General features: G+C 47.5%; 1 protein-coding gene across 6 annotated transcripts in view; it reads right to left on the bottom strand.

Moving 5' to 3' along the window:
* The window catches only part of SLC24A1 (solute carrier family 24 member 1), a 58,849-nt gene that overhangs the window by 13,458 nt on the left and 26,986 nt on the right, over nt 1–18,405 (bottom strand). For 4 of the 6 annotated variants that reach the window (XM_021100202.1, XM_021100193.1, XM_021100199.1 and 1 more), the window contains exons 2-5: nt 16,224–18,248; nt 6,614–6,667; nt 4,865–4,973; nt 1,069–1,155 (exon numbers count right to left, since the gene is read on the bottom strand). In XM_021100202.1, coding sequence (XP_020955861.1) covers nt 1,069–1,155; nt 4,865–4,973; nt 6,614–6,667; nt 16,224–18,122 — 2,149 coding nt within the window. In that variant the 5' untranslated portion in view covers nt 18,123–18,248. The remainder of the gene's footprint in view (nt 1–1,068; nt 1,156–4,864; nt 4,974–6,613; nt 6,668–16,223; nt 18,249–18,405) is intronic. The other 2 variants (XM_021100209.1, XM_021100201.1) reach the window with 2 other exon arrangements.

Genomic DNA, 18,405 nt, shown 5'->3' with positions numbered 1-18,405 from the left:
CCCAGGCCTCAGGACCTGACCTCCACCAATTGCATGGAGAGGAGCCCAATGATTTCAAAGGCGGCAGCGAGGGAGCCTTGGAATAGGACTGTGGGGAAGGGAGAAAGAAAGTCTGGAAAGTCTGGAGATCTAGGTTTAGGTACAGGCTTTCTTACTTCTTGGCTATATTACTTTATGTTGTTGTGGGTTTTTTTTGTCTTTTTGTCTTTTTGCCTTTTCTAGGGCCACTCCTGTGGCATAAGGAGGTTCCAAGCCTAGGGGTCTAATTGGAGCTGTTACCGCTGGCCTACACCACAGCAATGTGGGATCTGAGCCGTGTCTGTGACCCACACCACAGCTCACGGCAACGCCGGACCCTTAACCCACTGAGCAAGGCCAGGGATCAAACCCCCAACCTCATGGTTCCTAGTCGGATTCATTAACCACTGCACCATGACAGGAACTCCATTGGCTATATTACTTTGGACAAGTCACTTGACCTCGCCGAGCCGCAGTTTCCTTGTCCATAGAATGGGAACAATGAAAGCTACTCTACCTCCCTCCCCGCAACAGTTGCTGGGTGCATGAGGCAGGCCTGGTGTGCTGTGCAGAACCCCCAGGGCGGTAGCTTTCTCACTCTCCCATCCCAGTTGCCACATGGATGCTGGACATCTGTGTCACCAGACTCCTGATGGCCTTCCCTCACTGGGGATGGTCTCAGACCAATTCCCTAGCTGCACTATCCTTTATGTATAAGTGACAGGAAGAAGAAACAGAGTCCAGTAGAATCTCATTTGGGACAAGACTTGGCAAAAAAGAAGTGGAAGTTCAACAATTCCCATCTAGGCCTTGCCTGCCCCATGTGAGGAGAATGCAGAGGGAGCTGTCCAGGGCCACCCTTGGGCCGTAGCCACGTCAGGAAGGGAGCACCCTGGAAGGAGGCGGCTGGAGTACAATGGAGTGCAGGGCAGCATCAGCTCATCATGCCAGCTGACTGGCTCAGAGAGGCCAAGAGGTGTGTCAGCCCCTGGCTGACAGGAGGGAGGAAGGCGGCAGGAGAACAATCCACTGGTCTCAGCATCCCCTCACCTTCTGGTCTGCGCTCTGCTTTGGCCTGAAACTTGGCTTTGGCCTCCTGATTCAAGCTCTCCACCTCCTTGTCCTTGGAGAGCTGGGCTGTGAATGAAAAAGGAAACACATCTTATCCAAGACTACAGTAACCTGCTATACCCTTCAGGTCAGGCTGGTCAGCTGATGGCCAGAGCCGCTGAAGTGGATGGAAAAGACTGGCCTGGAAGCTGCAAGTCTATGAGGTTTGTTCATGGTGCCCAATTCCTGCCTTAAGTTCCCTACACTGTTACTAACTGGCTGCAACCTCAGGCTAGTCACCTCCCCTCTCTAGGCCTATTTCCTTCCTGATAAAATGACATGGTTGGACTTGGGGGCAACAAATAGGATTTATTTCCTTTATGAACACAGGTAACGGCAGCTGAATTGAGAATTCAGATCTCTGCTTGGTAGGAGAGTACCATGATTCATTGGTGATGTCTACAATGGGCGGGGAATGAAGAAATAATGACAGGGAGATATTTTTGCTGTCTTTGGACTAGACTGTCTGTAAGGTCCCTTGCAGCTTACTTTGTATGAATTTACTAGAAGCACTGCTGTGGTTCCAAGGGCACTACTGGTGGTCATGTTCATGAGCCCTCCCTCTCCAGTGGGAAAGGGGAAATAGCTGATCGCCAAGCTCCCTGCCACACCCCATCTGACCCAGGACACCTGGGACCCGAGCAACGCCTCCTTCTGGTCCCTGTGCACACTCTGTGCCTCTGTGCCTGGCGGTCCACAGGGCATCATGCACAGAGTAATGCTGCCCTGATTTTCAGGCAAGAAAAGTGGGGAAAGCAATTCTCTTTCAACATGACTAGGTTCTAGACAACATGCCAAAAACTTTACATGCATAATTTCAAGGTGAGAGGCACAGAGACTGAGGTGCAGGGGCTCACGAGGGTCCTCGTCACACCTGTGTACTCTGTGAAGGTGAGGACAACGGCACAAGGGATAGAACAAAGTAGCACTGTGGGGTCTATTCCGAATTCCAGGCTGGCTCTGCCCTGTGAGTGCTGGGTGACCTTGGGAAGCCTGTGTGACCTCTCTAAGCCTCAGTGTCCCCTCTCTAAAAAGGCAACGATATATTCAAAGCACTGATATGGGGGTCCATGAGACGAAATAAGTAAAAACACTTTAACTGCTGTATTGTTATGTTAGCTTGGATTCTGGAGCCGGCCAGCCTGGGTCTGACTCCCAGTCATGCCACTTGCTAGCTATGGGCCTGGCTGGGTGATCTGTGGTATGTCAAATTCTTCACCTGCAGTATCTTGCAGAATTCCTTAAGGAGTACATGAATTTACATATGAACATGCCTAATTAAACCAGTGCCTGATACCTAGAAAGCACTATGTAAGTTTTAGCTATGACAACAATGATGAGCTGACAAGAATAGTAGCTGATAGCAGCTGTCCCACCCAGGAAGCAACTCTGCACTGCCTGGGTCCAGGCTGGGCAGGACACATTAGCAGGTCTGGAATTTCCTCCTGTCAACCTGTCTCCTAAACAATCAGCTTGGTTCAGCTGCAGCCACCTCTGGCAATAGGTTCCATTCTGCAGAGCCATCACTCTGGCATGTGCGGTCGCTCGAAGCATCCCAGTGGGCCTGCTCAGCAAGTCCTTGTCAGAACCAATGTGTCAGGAGGCAGGCACACCACTGCCTCCCTCATCCAGACAGCTCCAGTACCCCCTTGGCACTGACCAGGCACTGCAGACTTCTGTTGAACAACACATAACTTACCAAAGGAGGGCTCCCTGGTTCCAGTCCTGGTGCTGAAAATATCTGCTGACTCTTGGCTAGAGGAGCTGGCAAGAAAATCACCCCCCTTTCTTTCTCCTCCCTCATCACACGCCCCGACCTTTCATTTCCCATGCCACAGAGGAAAGCAGGTCAGCTGCAGGGCCTCTCTCTGTTTCTATCTTTGTCTCACACACACGTCTTGAGTGAAATCACATGGAATTCTAGAGGGGCAAAGCCCCTTGCCAAATGAAGAGTTCAGACCACAGATCAGCTCTGTGAAAAGAGTTGGAACACCTGGAAAGCGTGGAAACATCTGGACAGCCATCTGGAAACAGCATATGGAAACACAAACATGTATCTGGAAAGTGCTGGGAACAAAGGCCTTCATCCAAGCTGTGTGTGGTCCCAGCCCCTACTGGGTGGAATCTTGGAATGCAGAATCAGAGCTGCCTTCTCTGAGCAGGTCTGCATCCCAGGTACACCAGCAGTCATTCCTCAGGAGCGCCCTTTCATGCCCACCACACACCCATGCAAGGTGCCAAGCACACTTGTTTTCCTAGGGATGAATGTCACTGGCTCCCCCAGCACTTGTTTCCTCACGTGGCCTCTCAACTCTCAGGGCAGCCGGATCATCTCCTTGGTATCAATCTCCCCTGACCTCAGCCTGGCCTGGCCATCACATAATCCTGTTACAACAAGTAGGCCAGCAGACGGCTGCTGGTCATATTCGTGGTCCAGGCAGGGGGCCCTGCTGTGCCATTCCAGAGAGGGTCTTTATCTTTAGGACTGTGCTAGAGTCGGTGATTCCACAAGGAGGGCCATGCCTAACGCTGGGATACAGCTTCCTGTGCCCAAGCCAGACATGTCCCCAGCACTGATCACCCACAGGCTGCCCAGTGCTGTAGACTCTAACCCCAGGGTACTATTTTTTTGGAGCTGACACTTGGGGGTGGCCTCTTAAGGATTTTCTAGGGAGAGTTTGATCACCTTGTCTTTGACTCTGCTTTTCGTAGTACAATATGCCTGTTTTAAACAACCAGCTACTCACTACTGTATGTGAAGGAGACACTTCAGGGCCTGAAATTCTGAGGCCCCTAAAATTTGTCCCTGGGACTCATGGTCAGTCTCTGTGTCACATTTGGCTCAATTCTCAGCCTCCCGCCCAACTGCAGTCTAACTCCTTGGCTTCTGCCCAAAGGCCAACCTTTCTTTGATGGGCCTCCTGCCTGGGTTCCCAGTTCTGCATCACAGTCCCAGAGACAGAGGTGCCCAAGGAGAACAGAAGCGTACCTGAGGATGCTCTTTAAGAGCCTGCAAAGCAAGTTGGGGGCAGCTCTCTGGGGAAGCAGGGTAGAAGGCAGGACTTGGTAAGGTGGATGGTGAGAATCTCAGCTAACTCCATCCATTTGTCAAGTTGGACATCAGCTCCCATTGCACTTTGGACCCTCACTGCTCCCAGAAGTGGTCCTGGCAGCTCCCCAGGGTGTCCTTTGGGATTCCTGGCTCAGGGAGGGGTCAGCAGGCTTCCTAGGAATCCAGAGCTGAACACAGAGCAAAGGGAAGTACCACTCAGAGCTTCCAGCTACAGGGCTTATGGAAGGTCCCCCAGGTGTGGGCCTGGCCAGTCAGCCTGAAGCACAGCATCTGGCTGGAGATTCTGTGAGACGCTGGGACTGACTCATGGGAATGGGCTTTATCAGGAAGTCACTTTAGGCAGCCCCAACAGAGACCAGTGCAGGGCACGGGGCACTCTCGGCCTCACTCACTGCCGACAAACTCTTTCGTTTTACAGGAGGGGCACAGAGACAGGGAGATAGACGTGGATGCCTCAGGACCTTGGCTCCTCAGGGCCCTCTCCCGTGAGTATTCCCAGATTGTCTATACCGTTACCAACCACTCTCCTCTTCTAATCCTCTTCCCACTCTCACCCTCAGTTCACCCACAGCCTCTCAGTTCTGCAGGCCCCAGTTTCTGTCCAGCTGCAGGAGGGAAGGCGTGGACAGGGAGACCACCCAGGTCTGGGGAAGCCTTGCTTACCTTCCCCCAGAGGGTCCAGGCTGTGGAGCATAAGCTGGTAGATGGTGCTTCGGATGGTGCTGTTGTGCAGAGAGGCCGAGCTGCTCCCTCGGGTCAGCACAGATGGAAGCTGAGCAGGAGAGAGCCACGCAGGCCTCAGTGGGGCCCTGCCCCAGCCAGGGGAGGAGCCACACAAGGGCCTCACTAACCCTGCCTCATCCCGTAGAGATCAGGCCTCAGTCTTAGCCTGGCCCCCTCTCTTCTTTCACCTCAACAGTGCTTTCTTTCTCAGCCTTCCCTCAACTCTGCCATGACTGGCTAATTCTACATACCAAGTAATCTCACGAGCTCTTAATAGGGAACAGACAAGGTGCACCAAGGTCACCACAGTACCAAGGTCTGTCCTTCCCTGTGAGTACACCCTCAAAGCCCACACCCCGCCACACACCTCAAAAACAGACCCGCTGTGAGTGGGCACGGCCCCTCACAGTCCACAAAAATCGTCATGGTGCTTTATCACTGTCCCACCCCCAGAGAGAAGCAAGGCTATAATTCCCATCTATAGAAAAAGCAATGACAACCCTACAAGGCTGGGTGGCTTATCAAAGGTCACGTAAGGCATAAATGAATGAGTCAAGACCAGCACCGAGGTCTTCTGATTACAGCCCTTTCTTTTCTTCCCACGTGCTCAAGAGACCTTCAAAGGCACATACATACACACATCTATATGGGCAGACACACAGATGTGACACACACTCATTCACAGTATTACAAAAAGAGACAAGAGGCCCCCAAGTAGAGTCACTTGTGCTCTGCCCACATCACCAAACTGAGATGTAAAATACCTGACCTAACTGCAGTTTCAGCCTCTCCAGTGATTACATGTAAGCACACCAGTGAGTAATCTACCCAATTAGACCCCTGCTGGCCACTAAAGGAAGGTGACCTTGCCTGACACAATCTGGAGCTCTTTTCTATTTGCCAAATGGGATGCTGCCCAACTCACGAATCATTGAATAAAGCCAATTTTATCTTTAAATTTACCCTGATTTTTTTTTAAACAATAGTAACACACATAGAAACAGCACCTGATTTACAAGGGAACGTCCAAAGATAGACAAACTGCTGGCTGGGTCCCTCCTCCCTCCTTCCCCAACAACCCTCTGGATCTGAACTCTTCTGCCATCTAGTGGCTATGGTGATATAACAGTTCACAACAGGCAGGGATTTTCATTGGAGTGGGGTTTCATTCAGGCCCCAGCTTCTTCTAAGGTCTGCATACTTCTTCCCAAATGCCTCCCATAGGTCCAAAGCAGCTAACACATTTTTCAGAAACCTCAGATGCTCCACTCCCACAACACCCCTCATCTGTTTCTCTTAGTTCTGAGGGCATTCCAAAGCCACAGGTAATTGGGCTTTTAGATCAATCACAGAATGCTGGGGCTATGAAGTGGGACTTGATCAGTCATTTTACTTATGCAGAATCTGAGGCCCAAGCTCACACAGCAAGCCCGTGACAGAGTGAGCAGTGACATTCTGGACTTAATTAGCTCCCAAACTAGCATCTCCTCCAAGGCCACCTGGAGGTGACAGTCCCTCTGACAAAGGAGCTGGTGCCTTCCCTGGCTCACTCTAGCAGCATTTCCAGGAGCTTCCTAGGCCTGAGCCCAGCCCAGGATTCCCAGCATCAGGGCCACAGTACCCCAGGTCTGTGGTCATCCTCTGAGATCCTCCAATGCCCCCATTGGGTCGACTCCACATGACACCCACCTTTAGCTTCTTGTTATTCTGCTGCTCATCCACCACAACTGCCCCATCGCCCAGCTGCAAACATGGACAGGAATCACAAGATGTTTAGAGAGACCCTCACCCTTCCGCCTCACTTCCCTCTCTTTCCAGGGGGCCCTTATGTTGGAACACAGAAACACAACCAGAGATAACCTGGTCTCAGGAAATGTCTTCACATGTCTAAACCCCCAGCCTGGCCTTATGCAATCTGGCTTCAGCCTGCATGCAGTATTCCCAAATATGTCCACTCACTAAGGTCCAGTAACACCAGCTACAGTTGTCTTTCAGTCCCTCAAATGTGCCATCCTCTTTACCCACCTCAAAACCCTCATCACATGGTCCCTCCTCCTCTGTTTTGAACCCTCTTTTCTCCACTTCCCATGTTCCAGGGCTCTATTTACATGTCACCTTCCTCTGGGAAGCTAAGGCACCCATCCATCTAATTCTCTTTTTTGGACTCCTGTTCTTTTCCTTCATAGCACGTTCCCCAATTTATTAGTACATTATTTTTAGGTTGACAAACACAAATAAATTGACTTCCCCACTAAATTCTTGAAGGCAGACTGTCCATTTCATTCATGACACAGGCTTGTATGTCAAGCATGAGAACACTGCCCAGCACTTAGCAAGGGTTCAATAAACACTGGTTGAATGAATGAATGAATGGTCTCCTATATATACCTGATTGATTGCAACTCCTGGTCCCTTGTTCATGCTTTTCCCCTCTGCCTAAATGCCTTCTTCATTCCCCTATGCCTACCAATTTTTCAGAAAATTCAGGGTGAATTCTTAATAAAGCCCTCCAGAATGGTCCCTGTTGCCACTACCCCAACCCTCACTCCAGTTCTGTACAATACTTCTCTCCTCAAAGTTGTGTAACGACAGTGACACATTTTGTGGTACCAAAATGTAGCTCCATAATTAAATAAGTGCTAGTGTTCTGGGGAAGCTATAGGGCAGCTAGCTGGGGAAGGGGCGAGCCCTAGAAAATCCAAGATAAAGAATCATTAAGTCCACAGTACTTTCTTTTTTTTTTTTTTAATGGTTTTTTTTTTTTCCTTCCCATTTATTTATTTATTTATTTAGTCTTTTTGCCATTTCCTGGGCCGCTCCCGCGGCATATGGAGGTTCCCAGGCTAGGGGTCGAATTGGAGCTGTAGCCACTGGCCTACGCCAGAGCCACAGCAACGCGAGATCCGAGCCGCATCTGCGACCTGCACCACAGCTCACGGCAACGCCGGATCATTAACCCACTGAGAGAGGCCAGGGATCGAACCCGCAACCTCATGGTTCCTAGTCGGATTCGTTAACCACTGTGCCACGATGGGAACTCCCCACAGTACTTTCTAAATGGACCATGAGCTTGCCACTTCACATTTACTGTCTTGTAATACCATTCAAACTTTAAAAAAAAAAAAAACTGTTCATATATATTGACTACCCAGTTAGACTCCATGTTTTTTTGAACTATGATATAGTCACCTCTGTTCCCCTGAGCTGTGGCATAGTGTCTAGCACAGAGTACAAGTTCAGTAAAGGAGAGCTGAATGAGTAGATACGCCCAAGTGACCTCCAGCGCCATCTTCAGGCAGCAGGGTCACTAATGGCTGCCCCTCATAATTGTCTTTACCTTCCCATTGCCTCTCCCACTCCACCAACCTCCACAGCCAGAACTGGACTTGCTACACTCCCTTCTCTGCCTAATCAGAAAATATAGAAAATACTGCCTGATCCAGGGCCACCCACCTACTAATCCATCCAATTTCTTCATTCATTCAGTTATTTCCCAAGCACCTGTTGTTTACCTGGCACTGTACTAGTACTGTAGGGATACAGAGATGTTTAGGACATGGATTCTAATTACAGAAAGGAAGTGAGACTAATGATAATGCCAATACATGACAAAGCAGAATATGACTGAAGAGATGAGAGGCACAGATGAAGCTTCTGTTCTGGGATGGACAGGGAAGCCTTCTGAAAGTAGGTAAGATTTGTGTCATCTTTGAAGGATGGGAGAGGTCTGAATGCTTGGATACACACTGTTGAATGAATGAACTAACGAACAAACAAACATACAAATGAATTAAAGTGGAAATAACCAATCTGAATATGGGGGGCGGGCACTGTGGATATGCTGAACAGATCCCCTGACTCCCTCATAATGCACCTCTAAGTTTGCTGGGATCCTGGAGGCTATAGCACCAAACCCCACTGCCCAGCCACCTCACTATTTATCATGCCCACCTCTCACCCAATGAGTTGTTGGAGGCAAGGAACTACATGAGGCCAGGCTACTCTTTGCAATGGCTGGTTCTGTCCACAAAGGGGCAGGAGAGACCTGTGCCCCATAAAGCACATGTCTAATGCTTTCTCTACCATTCAGATTTATTTAAATCAAAATACTTTTCCTTTTCACTGTTCACTGCACATATGAATATCTCCTAACCTTAGTATGCGCTTCTAATTTTCTGAAGCCCTTCACGTTTTCTCATTCAGTACAACTAACTCTGTGAAATAGACAAGAATAAGTACTATTATAGCTATTCTGGCAGATGACAACACTGATATACAGAAAGATTCTGACAGTGACAGCATGATAGAGACAGAACCCCGATCTCCTAAACTCTATTCAGAGGTTTGTTTTGTGGTTTTTACTAAATCACATTTCTTTTCCCAAGCATAAATAAGGAAGTCAGGTTTACATTTCCTAATGGCTCTGTTTCAAGTTAATGACATTTCAAGTAAATGGATGCAAATGTTTGTCCGCATTTGAGTGTGACTGAAAGATCCATTTATGGGTAGCTGTACCGGCAAGTAGGTGCTTTCAGAATATGCCCTTATTGTAAACACATTCACATATCCACCTCTTACATCAAACCAATCATCCTCCTCTTTCTTTAGCCCCACCATCCCGCCTTCTCCTTCTCCTCATTAAAATTAACCAAGGAGCTAAGGAAAAAGAAGATGTGCCAGCCAAGCCCCCAACACCTGTGACACAACTTAATGAAAATAAACAACAGGATCTCTTACAGCCATTCATGGAGACCTGGGGTGGCAAACGTGGCAGCCTCTCTGGGGCTTGTTCCCCTGACCTCCAACACCTGTCTCCCACTGAGGTAGCAGCTAATCACTGACCTCTCCTCTTCTAGACCATCCATGATTCATTTCCTGCACCACATATTTCAGTCTATGTTTGTTTGTTTTTGGCTATGGCATTCAGCAGCTTGATGTGGGATCTCAGTTCCCAGATTAGGGATTGAATCCAGGCTGCAGAGGTGAACATGCCAGGTCCTAACTAGTAGACCACCAGGGAACTCCCAAGTCTGTGATTTTTTTTTGTTTTTTCAGGGCTGCACTCGGGGCATATGGAGGTTCCCAGGCTAGGGGTCTAATCAGAGCTACAGCTGCCAGTCTACACCGCAGCCAGCAACGCCAGATCCCAGCGACATCTGTGACCTACACCACCGGTGTTGCTCATGGCAACATCAGATCCTTAACCCACTGAGCGAGGCCAGGGATCGAACCCGCAACCTCATTGCTACTAAATGGATGTTTCTGTTGTGCCACGACAGGAACTCCTGTGATTTTTTTTTTTAAACATACATTCAACAAAGATTTAATGAATCCCTGATATGAGTCCTACCTTAACCCACCTGAGTAATCTTGCACCCTGATCCACTCATCTGTCTTGGTTGGAAACCCAAGTCTACCCAAATCCCTCCCTATTCCTTCATAGTTCAAGTTCAATTAGCTAACAGACCTAGTTCCTAAAAGTCCTCAAATTTGGCCTCGTCTCTCCATTCTCCTGCCTACAACCCTGCAACAGCCTTCTGACTCCTGATCTGTTCCTCTCCTGGTTCACTGTTCACCCCTCAGACAGAGTGATTTTCTGAGCCAAGCATGTCATGTTCCTCCCCCATGTTCTGTGGGCTCAGCGTTCTCAAGAAGGAGTCCACACTCCTTAGCTGAGCACACACTAATCTCTTGCTTACCTCTAGTCCAGTGTTGTCTAATACCAATAGAAGACAAGCCATATACCTAATTTTTAATTTCTTAGTAGCCACATTTTTAAAAAGTAAAAGAAATAAGTGAAAATAATAATGTACTTGACTTAACCCAATAGATCAAAAATATGATTCAACATGTAATTAATATAAAAATATTAATGAGCTATTTTACTTTTTTAATATTAATCTTTTGAAACCCAATGTCTATTTCATACTTACAGCACATATCAGTTCAGACTAGCTCCATTTCAAGAGCTCAGTAGGTGCATGTAGCTAGCGGCTATTATATTGGTGTGCATCTATAGTCTCTTCATGCTTTCTCACTCCCCTGGCTTTTACACATGCCTGGCAGACACCTACCCCTTTTTCAGTCAGCCAACTCCTGCTTGTCCTTCAAGATTCAGCTAACCATCACCTCCCCTAGGAAGTCTTCCCTGACTTTCTGGTCTGTTGAGATGTCCACTCCCAGTGCTAAATCCCTCAGTACTTACCATATCATACACATGATATTAGTTTTGCTTTTCTGTCATCCCCATGATGACAGAAGGATTTATTGCAGAGCTGATGAATATTAAACTTCAGGGCCCATCTCTACCCTACACAAAACCTTTCCAAGGCCTTGTATTTAATTTAGCAGCAATGTTTTATATGCCTTTTTTTAAAAAGTGTCAGGCCCCACAAAACCTGAATCAACTCCTAGCTAGTCAGCTAGGTTGACCTCCTTGAGGGCTGGGACTATGCCTTCTTTCTCACTGTATCCCCAGACCCTAAACAGGCCTCATATGAAGATATTCCATAAATGTCTGTCAAATGAATGAACATCAGAGCTCTTTAGGGTTTAATTCTAAACTATCTCTTTCTCTCTCCCTTTCTCTCCCTCTTCCCATAGCCCCCCTCCCCCCCCCCCCCCGCCCGCCACTCTCTCTTTCAGAGCAGCATCAGTTGGTCCTTGATTGTAATAATCATACATTTGTTGGTGATTCACAAATTTATATTTCTAGCCCTGACCTTGTATATAAGCTTTAAGGCCATTTGTGCACCTGCCTCTTATACATACCCACTTGGAGGTGATATAAACACTCAAAGTCACCATTCCAAGTGGGAGCTTTTGGAATCTGTTCTTCCTGTAGTCTGCTCTTTCTCACTAGATGGCACCACCATCCACTCTGCTGCTCAAGCCAAAACCTTGACTTGGGCTCACTCACCCTTGACATCCACATCATCACTGAGTCCAGATTATTTTGTCTTCAAGTCATCTCTCAAAGATACACACACACACGATGGATGTTCTTAACAGCCTTCTAACTGGACTCCCTGCTTCCACTCTTATACATCTACAATTCATTTTGTGCACAGCTGTTAGAGTAACCTTCTAAATACGACTCATTAGGAGTTCCTGTTGTGGCGCAGAGGAAACGAATCCGTCTAGGAACCATGAGGTTTTGGGTTCAGCATGACTCATTACATCAGTCCCACTGAACTTCAAATAAAACCCAGACTCTGAATCTGATCCACAAGACCTTGCATGAAGCAGCTCCCACTCCCCCTCTAGCGTTATTCTGTACCACTCTCCCCTGACTCACTAACCATACTGGCCTCCAATTCTTTCTTCTAATGCATCAAGCTCTTGCCCTGCTCTGAGCTTTTGCCAATGCTGTTTTCTCTTCTGGAATTCTTCCCTATGGCCTGGTTTCCCTTCTCATGTACAGATGTCTGTGTGGACTTCGCCTCCTTCACGCTCCTGCTCTCCCTCGCTAATGGGGGCCCACTACCTCCAGTCACTCTCCATCACTGCTTATTTCCTTCACAGCACACAGCACTTCCCATACTCAGAAAAATCTTGTTAACTTATTTATCATCCATATGGCCACTCCTCCACACTAGAACATTTTCTGTTAGTTTTATATTTCCAATTTATTCAGGTGACAGAGCACCCAGATATCATGCTGTTCCCTGTAGAACACCATGAATATCTAATTTCATATTTAATCCCGTAACATACACCAGAAGAAGAGACTACTCTGTTGCATGAATACGTGTAAAATCTTCTACAAGCATGCACACATCCATGGAAACAAGCTATCTTACCAGGCATGGTCGGTTGTTGAGTTATTCAATATTGAGTTAATATTTGTTTGTTTCTTATGTATTCATTTTGTCATCTGCTGGCACCCATCAGCAGATGCATGCTGAAAGCTTAAGAAAATTTTATGAGGAAAAGAAGCCTTAAAATTGAGAATGTGATTCTTACCATATTTTCCTGACAACTTGGGGGGGAAGCTGTTACTGAAGGAGTGAAAGGAAGGAACCCCTCAGCCTAGCTAGGATGGGTTCTTTGGGAGCACAGTGAATTGCTTACAAGCAAGCAGAGGCAGGCCCAAAGAGGCACAGCACTCTGTCTCCAGATCAGACAGCTGGCAGTACAGCCCACTGACGGGAACCCTTGGGGCAAATGTTAACCCTGGGACAAGAAAGGGTTGAATTGGCTCCAAAGGAGGCACCAGGTTTGTCTAGTTGAGTTTCCTGCTGGTTGGTTTAATTAAAAAAAAAAAAATGCCAGGAAGAAAATAGCCTGCAATGCACTTAAGAAAGAGTGGCAGACTTTCCTGGAGTTTCACACCCTGAAGTATTCCTGGGGGCAGAATGTGGGTCTGCTGTTTTGTAAGGAGCAGGGACCAGGCTTATTCCCACCTTGCATATCTATTCACCACTGGTGTGTCCCACAGAGCTATCTTGTCCAACAGAATCTCATGCGGATGGCTCATCCTTTCTAGCTAAGCTTGTGTTCTCTCTAAAAAGAAGGGCCTGTCATCCTTCAAATACAAACAAGGCTTTTCAATCAGTCTAGAGCCTTAACTTTGGCCTCCTGCTGCTATATGAGGTCAAGGCAAGTCAGATATTTAACATATATGGCCCAAACAAATACACTGAGAGCTTCAAAACCTGGTATAAAATCTCAGAACAAGCTAAGTCAGACTGTGTTGATAACTACACAAACATTTATCATTTCTCCATTGAGTTCATAAAAGGCATCCTCAAAGAAATACGTCAGCTTGATAATGTTGTCTGAAATATTTTTAGCTTTAATTTTTTTTTCTTTTGCAGCCAGTGTCAAAAGAAAGACTAAAATAGTTCCTGTATGTCTGTGTTCGATGCTACATCATTTATTTTTCCTGGAAATACTCTTAAGTAAATTATGATTAGAATCATTCCCCCCAAGACTTTATCTTGCTTCTAACTTATCAGAGCAGAATAAAAAGTAAAGTAAAAGGTCCCTAGCTGAGAAACTCCACAGGTAGTAGCTGGGTGAAGAAGCGAATCATTCTCTGCTGATTTTAGGTTTCCAGATTGTTCAGGAAGGAGAACACCTGTGAGCATGTTTTCTTAGTGAAACACTACATGGACATCCCTACTCATTTCCTTATTATCCGTGGCTGCTGTCACGCTACAATAACAAGTTTGAGCAGTTGTAATAGAGACCAGATGGCCTGCAAAACCTATAATATTTACTGCCTGGCCCTTTACAGTAAAAGTCTGCCAACCTCCGCACTTGTTCATCCTATTCACCTTACAGATGAGCAATCTGAGACCTGGATGAAAAACAAAGTGACTTTATAGCACTTTGCAATGTTCCCTTTATCACGGTTACTCTTGTCTATGCCTGTACCTTCTACTAGAGGGGGCACAGTCTTTTCTATTTCCCACATCGCCTTTAAGTGCTTAAAAATAAAAGTTTGTGGGAGTTCCCCTGCAGCATCGCAGGTGAAGGATCTGGTGTTGTCACTGCAGCGGCTTGGGTCGCTGCCGTGATGCTGGTTCAATCCCTGACCCAGAGAACTTTCATGTGCTGTGGGTACAGCCAAAACAAAGGAGGAGGAGGAGCAGGAGGAGGGTGAGGAGGGATTTGAAAACTGCTGGCCCTTGTATATCAAGGCATAAGATGCTTTCTCACAGAAGAGTACCAGGCTTCATGGCCACCTCAGCAAAGCCTGTCCTGAGAATTTCATTAGGAAGGAGGCCCTGTTTTCTCATATTAAATGATGTAATGCTCTGAGCTTCCCTTTCTTTTTTAAGCCTTTAGGTTTTTAGAGCAATGATCTGGAGGCAAATAGCACTGAATGGGGAGTCAGGATACTGGGTTCCCATTCCTGTTCGGATACCTTCTGGCTTTCCAACATGGGACAGGATATTTCTCCTCTGTGGGCCATCTGCAAATACATACTAATTGGAGCTTGACTGACCATATCAGACAAATAACCACCATGCTGGGCCTGCTAGAACTGAACTCACTAGACACAAGACTTTATCGATGAATGTTAGAGCTAGACAGAACATTTGGTGATTAGTTGGGCTCTGCATTCTCCAAGAGATGGAAAAGGATCTGTCCAAGGTCACACAGGTAGAGGCAGAATCAGATTACAACCAGGTTTCCTGACTCTCAATTCCCTGCTCTGAACACCACACATATCACAAAAATCCTAAAGGAAGTACATTTCATTTCCTTTGTATCATGTATCTCTGAGACACGTTGTTGAGTTTTGTCTCTATCCTGCTCACTCATCAAAACTGCTCTGGATTAAGCAGCTAAGTCCTTCCACTCTTTGCACGCAAAATTCTACTCACATTAGTGGCTTTTCTGAGATCTGAAAGGGCAGGCTATGAGCCAACTTTGCCCAAACTCACCCTTAAGAAGCAGTAGAGAAATGGGGTCTGTGTTCCCTAGGGTATCCTCACTTTGGAGTCTGAAGGAACAAGAAACTTTTGAGACGAAGTTTTAGAGATCACTTCCCCAATTTATTTCATTGCCCAGATTATTGAATTGTTCAATGAATTTAGCAGGAAGGTTCCTCACAGGGGCAGAGAAATTCTTAGAAAGGAACTTTGGAGCCAGAAGAAAGCACCAGAGTTGCAGCTCTCAGTATCTGGTGTATAGTCAGCACAGAGAGAGGGGCTCAGCTTCCAGGGCTGGCTCTTCAGCGGATGGAGTTCCCATCTTTTCCAATATTTTAGAAACAAAACAAAATTCAAAGAGCCTCCCCTTCTCAGACCCCACCCAAGCCACCAGCCCCTCTAGGTCTGGAATGTGAACAAACAGGATTAAATGAAAATGAGCATGCTAGAAAAACCCTAAACACCATGCACATGGAAGAGATTATCATTCCCCCCACCCCCCCCACCCCTGCCTGATATTTCCTTGGACATTCTTCAAAATCCAGCTCAAATGTCACTTCCAAAGTCCCAATCAGACCACCCCCAGTTTATCCTGGCTCCACCATCTATATGCTGTGTGACCTTGAGCAAATCGTTTGACTTCATTTGGCCTCAGTTTCTTCCTCTGCCAATGGGAGGATCATAGTAATAATCATTTTATAGGGTGATTGGGGGTTGAGCCAAGGTCACTCTTCAAAAGCTTGAGCATAGTGCCTGGCAGAGTACAGGATTCTATAAATACTGAGTGAACAGCAAGGGAACCAGAACACTCATCTCTTGAGGTCTGACCCAGCACTTTCCTTTCTTCGGTCCCTGGCCTTCCCCACCTTTTTGCCCAAAAGGGGTTAGAGAAGCCTAAGCCAGTCTGTCCTTACCTTGCTGAGGTCCCCTAGGGCCATGACCTTGGCCACTGGCCTCTTGTTGAGTTGCTCCTTCACCCAGAGCTCAAGCTGTTTGTTCCACTTCATGGTGAACACATAGATAGCATAGGCCAGCAGCAGCAGCAGGCTCTCCCACCAGGCAATGAGGCTATCCAGGAAGAAGAGGATCAGCATCATTAGGTCAAGGATGTAGAAAGAGATGTCACGGAATAAGGGCCACCAAGTGAGGTTGAGGATCTCCCGGGAGAAAAGGGCACAAGTGCCAATGACAAACAGGATGTTGAACACTGCAGAGCCCACTATGGTGCCAATGCCCACATTACTGTGGGAGATGAAGACGCCGATGAGGGAGGTGAAGAGCTCGGGGGCAGAGCCTCCAGCAGCCATGAATGTGGCCCCTGCCACATCCTCAGAGATCTGCAGCTTGTCTGTGATGACACCTAGGGCTGGGACAAAGTACTCGTCACACACGATGGCCAGGGCTACAAACACATACATCATGCCAAAAATGTGCAGGACCACCCAGCCCTGCCTTCGCTCCTCTACACTGAACAGGTCTTGGGGATATTCTGCCTTGGGGTGGAGGTCTGGCTGGCTGGTAGGCAGCAGTGAGGGACTGAGACTGGGTGCCTCTGGGATCATGGCTGTTGTCAGACTCGGGGAGGAGGCAGTGGGCACGGCTGCAACTGGCTCTACAACCACACAGTGACGGACCTGAGTGGTCGGATTTACCCTGACCCTGGGAGTTACTGGGGTGCTGGCAGCTGTGGACGGGTTTTTCGCCAGCCCCCAGAAAGTGGCTGAGGATATTCTGAAGATGGGTGTACTGGTTCTATATAAGGGATGCCTAGCTTTCCAAGCAGCAGTAGAGCCTTTTGTTTCTGCTGGGCTGCTGCCTGTTGTGGTGGTTATTGTCATTTGCCCTTCAGAGATGGCTGTGGTATGCTCCAGGACCGTTTCTTGGGGTGTTGTCATCTTGTTTTTTTCCACTAACCCCCAGCGGTTGGTTGAGCTGTCATTGTCCACTCTTCTGGGGGTAGTTAGGGTGTTCTTTTCCACCACATTCCTTGGAGAAGTCATGATGTCTGCTTCAAAGTTATTTGTCAGTAAAGTTGGGGTGTTAGCAGTCATTCCCTTGAAAGGAGGTGGAGTGGTTTCCTCCACTAGTCTCTTGGAGGGGTTGGTTTCCAATATTTTGTTGGTTGCCATCATTTCACTCTCTTTCACTGTTGTTCTGGGGGTGATCTCATGGCTCCCTGTCCTTGTCATGACTGTGAATGGGACATAACTGTTTACCATTCTACCAAGTGGTGTTGGGGTGTATTTCTTCACCTTTCCCCTGGCTAGACTTGGGCGGTAGCTCTTCACTTCTGCTCTGGGTATTGTTGGGGTGTAATTCTTTACTGCTGGTCTGCTCAAAGTTGGAGTGTAGTGATTCAGTACTCCACTGGGTGTGACTGGGGTGTGTTCCTTCACTTTTTCCATGCCTGCTGCTGTCTGGCTATAGTCACTCTTGGGTATTGTTGGAATGATTCTGGCTATTCTTCTGGGTGTACCAGGGGTGTTCTCCGTTATGCCAGGTGTTGTTTCATCTCTGCCCACTGTGACTTGGGGTGACAGTGTCTCACTCTCCATTTCAGAGCTAGATTTTGGAGTGTCACTGCTCTCCATCATCATCTCATTGTTGGGGAGGTCTCGGTTGGCTAGTTTTACAGTAGGGTGCTGTGAAGAGACTGCTGCCCACAGTGAGGGGAGGCCTCGGGGGCTCCTTAGGTGCTGGTAGGTGGAGCCGATGATCAATATTCCCAATAGGAAGAGGAGGCGACTCCAATGAAGCCGCTTTGGCCAGAGTAACCGCCTCTCCTGCACCCCAATCCTGATCAATTTCCTCATGATGGGCTGTTATGCCTGGTTACACAAAGCCTCTCATTTTGTCCACTGAAAGATGGGTCCTTCTCTGGGATTCAAATTAGTAATCAGAGATTTCTCCATGAACCCCAGCTGGGGATAATCAAAAACCTAGAAAGAAAAAAAAAAAAAAAGAGGTTATTTGCTCCTAATAGGAAAGCTAGGATCCACCAAAACTTTACTCAGAAAACAACCACTGCCCCTTGTTCCAGGAGTCAACGCTTGCTCATGGGAAAAAGCATCTCGGGGTCCTCTGCTGTGTAGGTAA

Source organism: Sus scrofa, chromosome 1 (genome assembly GCF_000003025.6).
Source record: "Sus scrofa isolate TJ Tabasco breed Duroc chromosome 1, Sscrofa11.1, whole genome shotgun sequence".
Classification (NCBI taxonomy): Eukaryota; Metazoa; Chordata; class Mammalia; order Artiodactyla; family Suidae; genus Sus; species Sus scrofa.
Note: the sequence above shows the minus strand (reverse complement) of the source record. Positions and strands in the feature narration are given on the sequence as shown.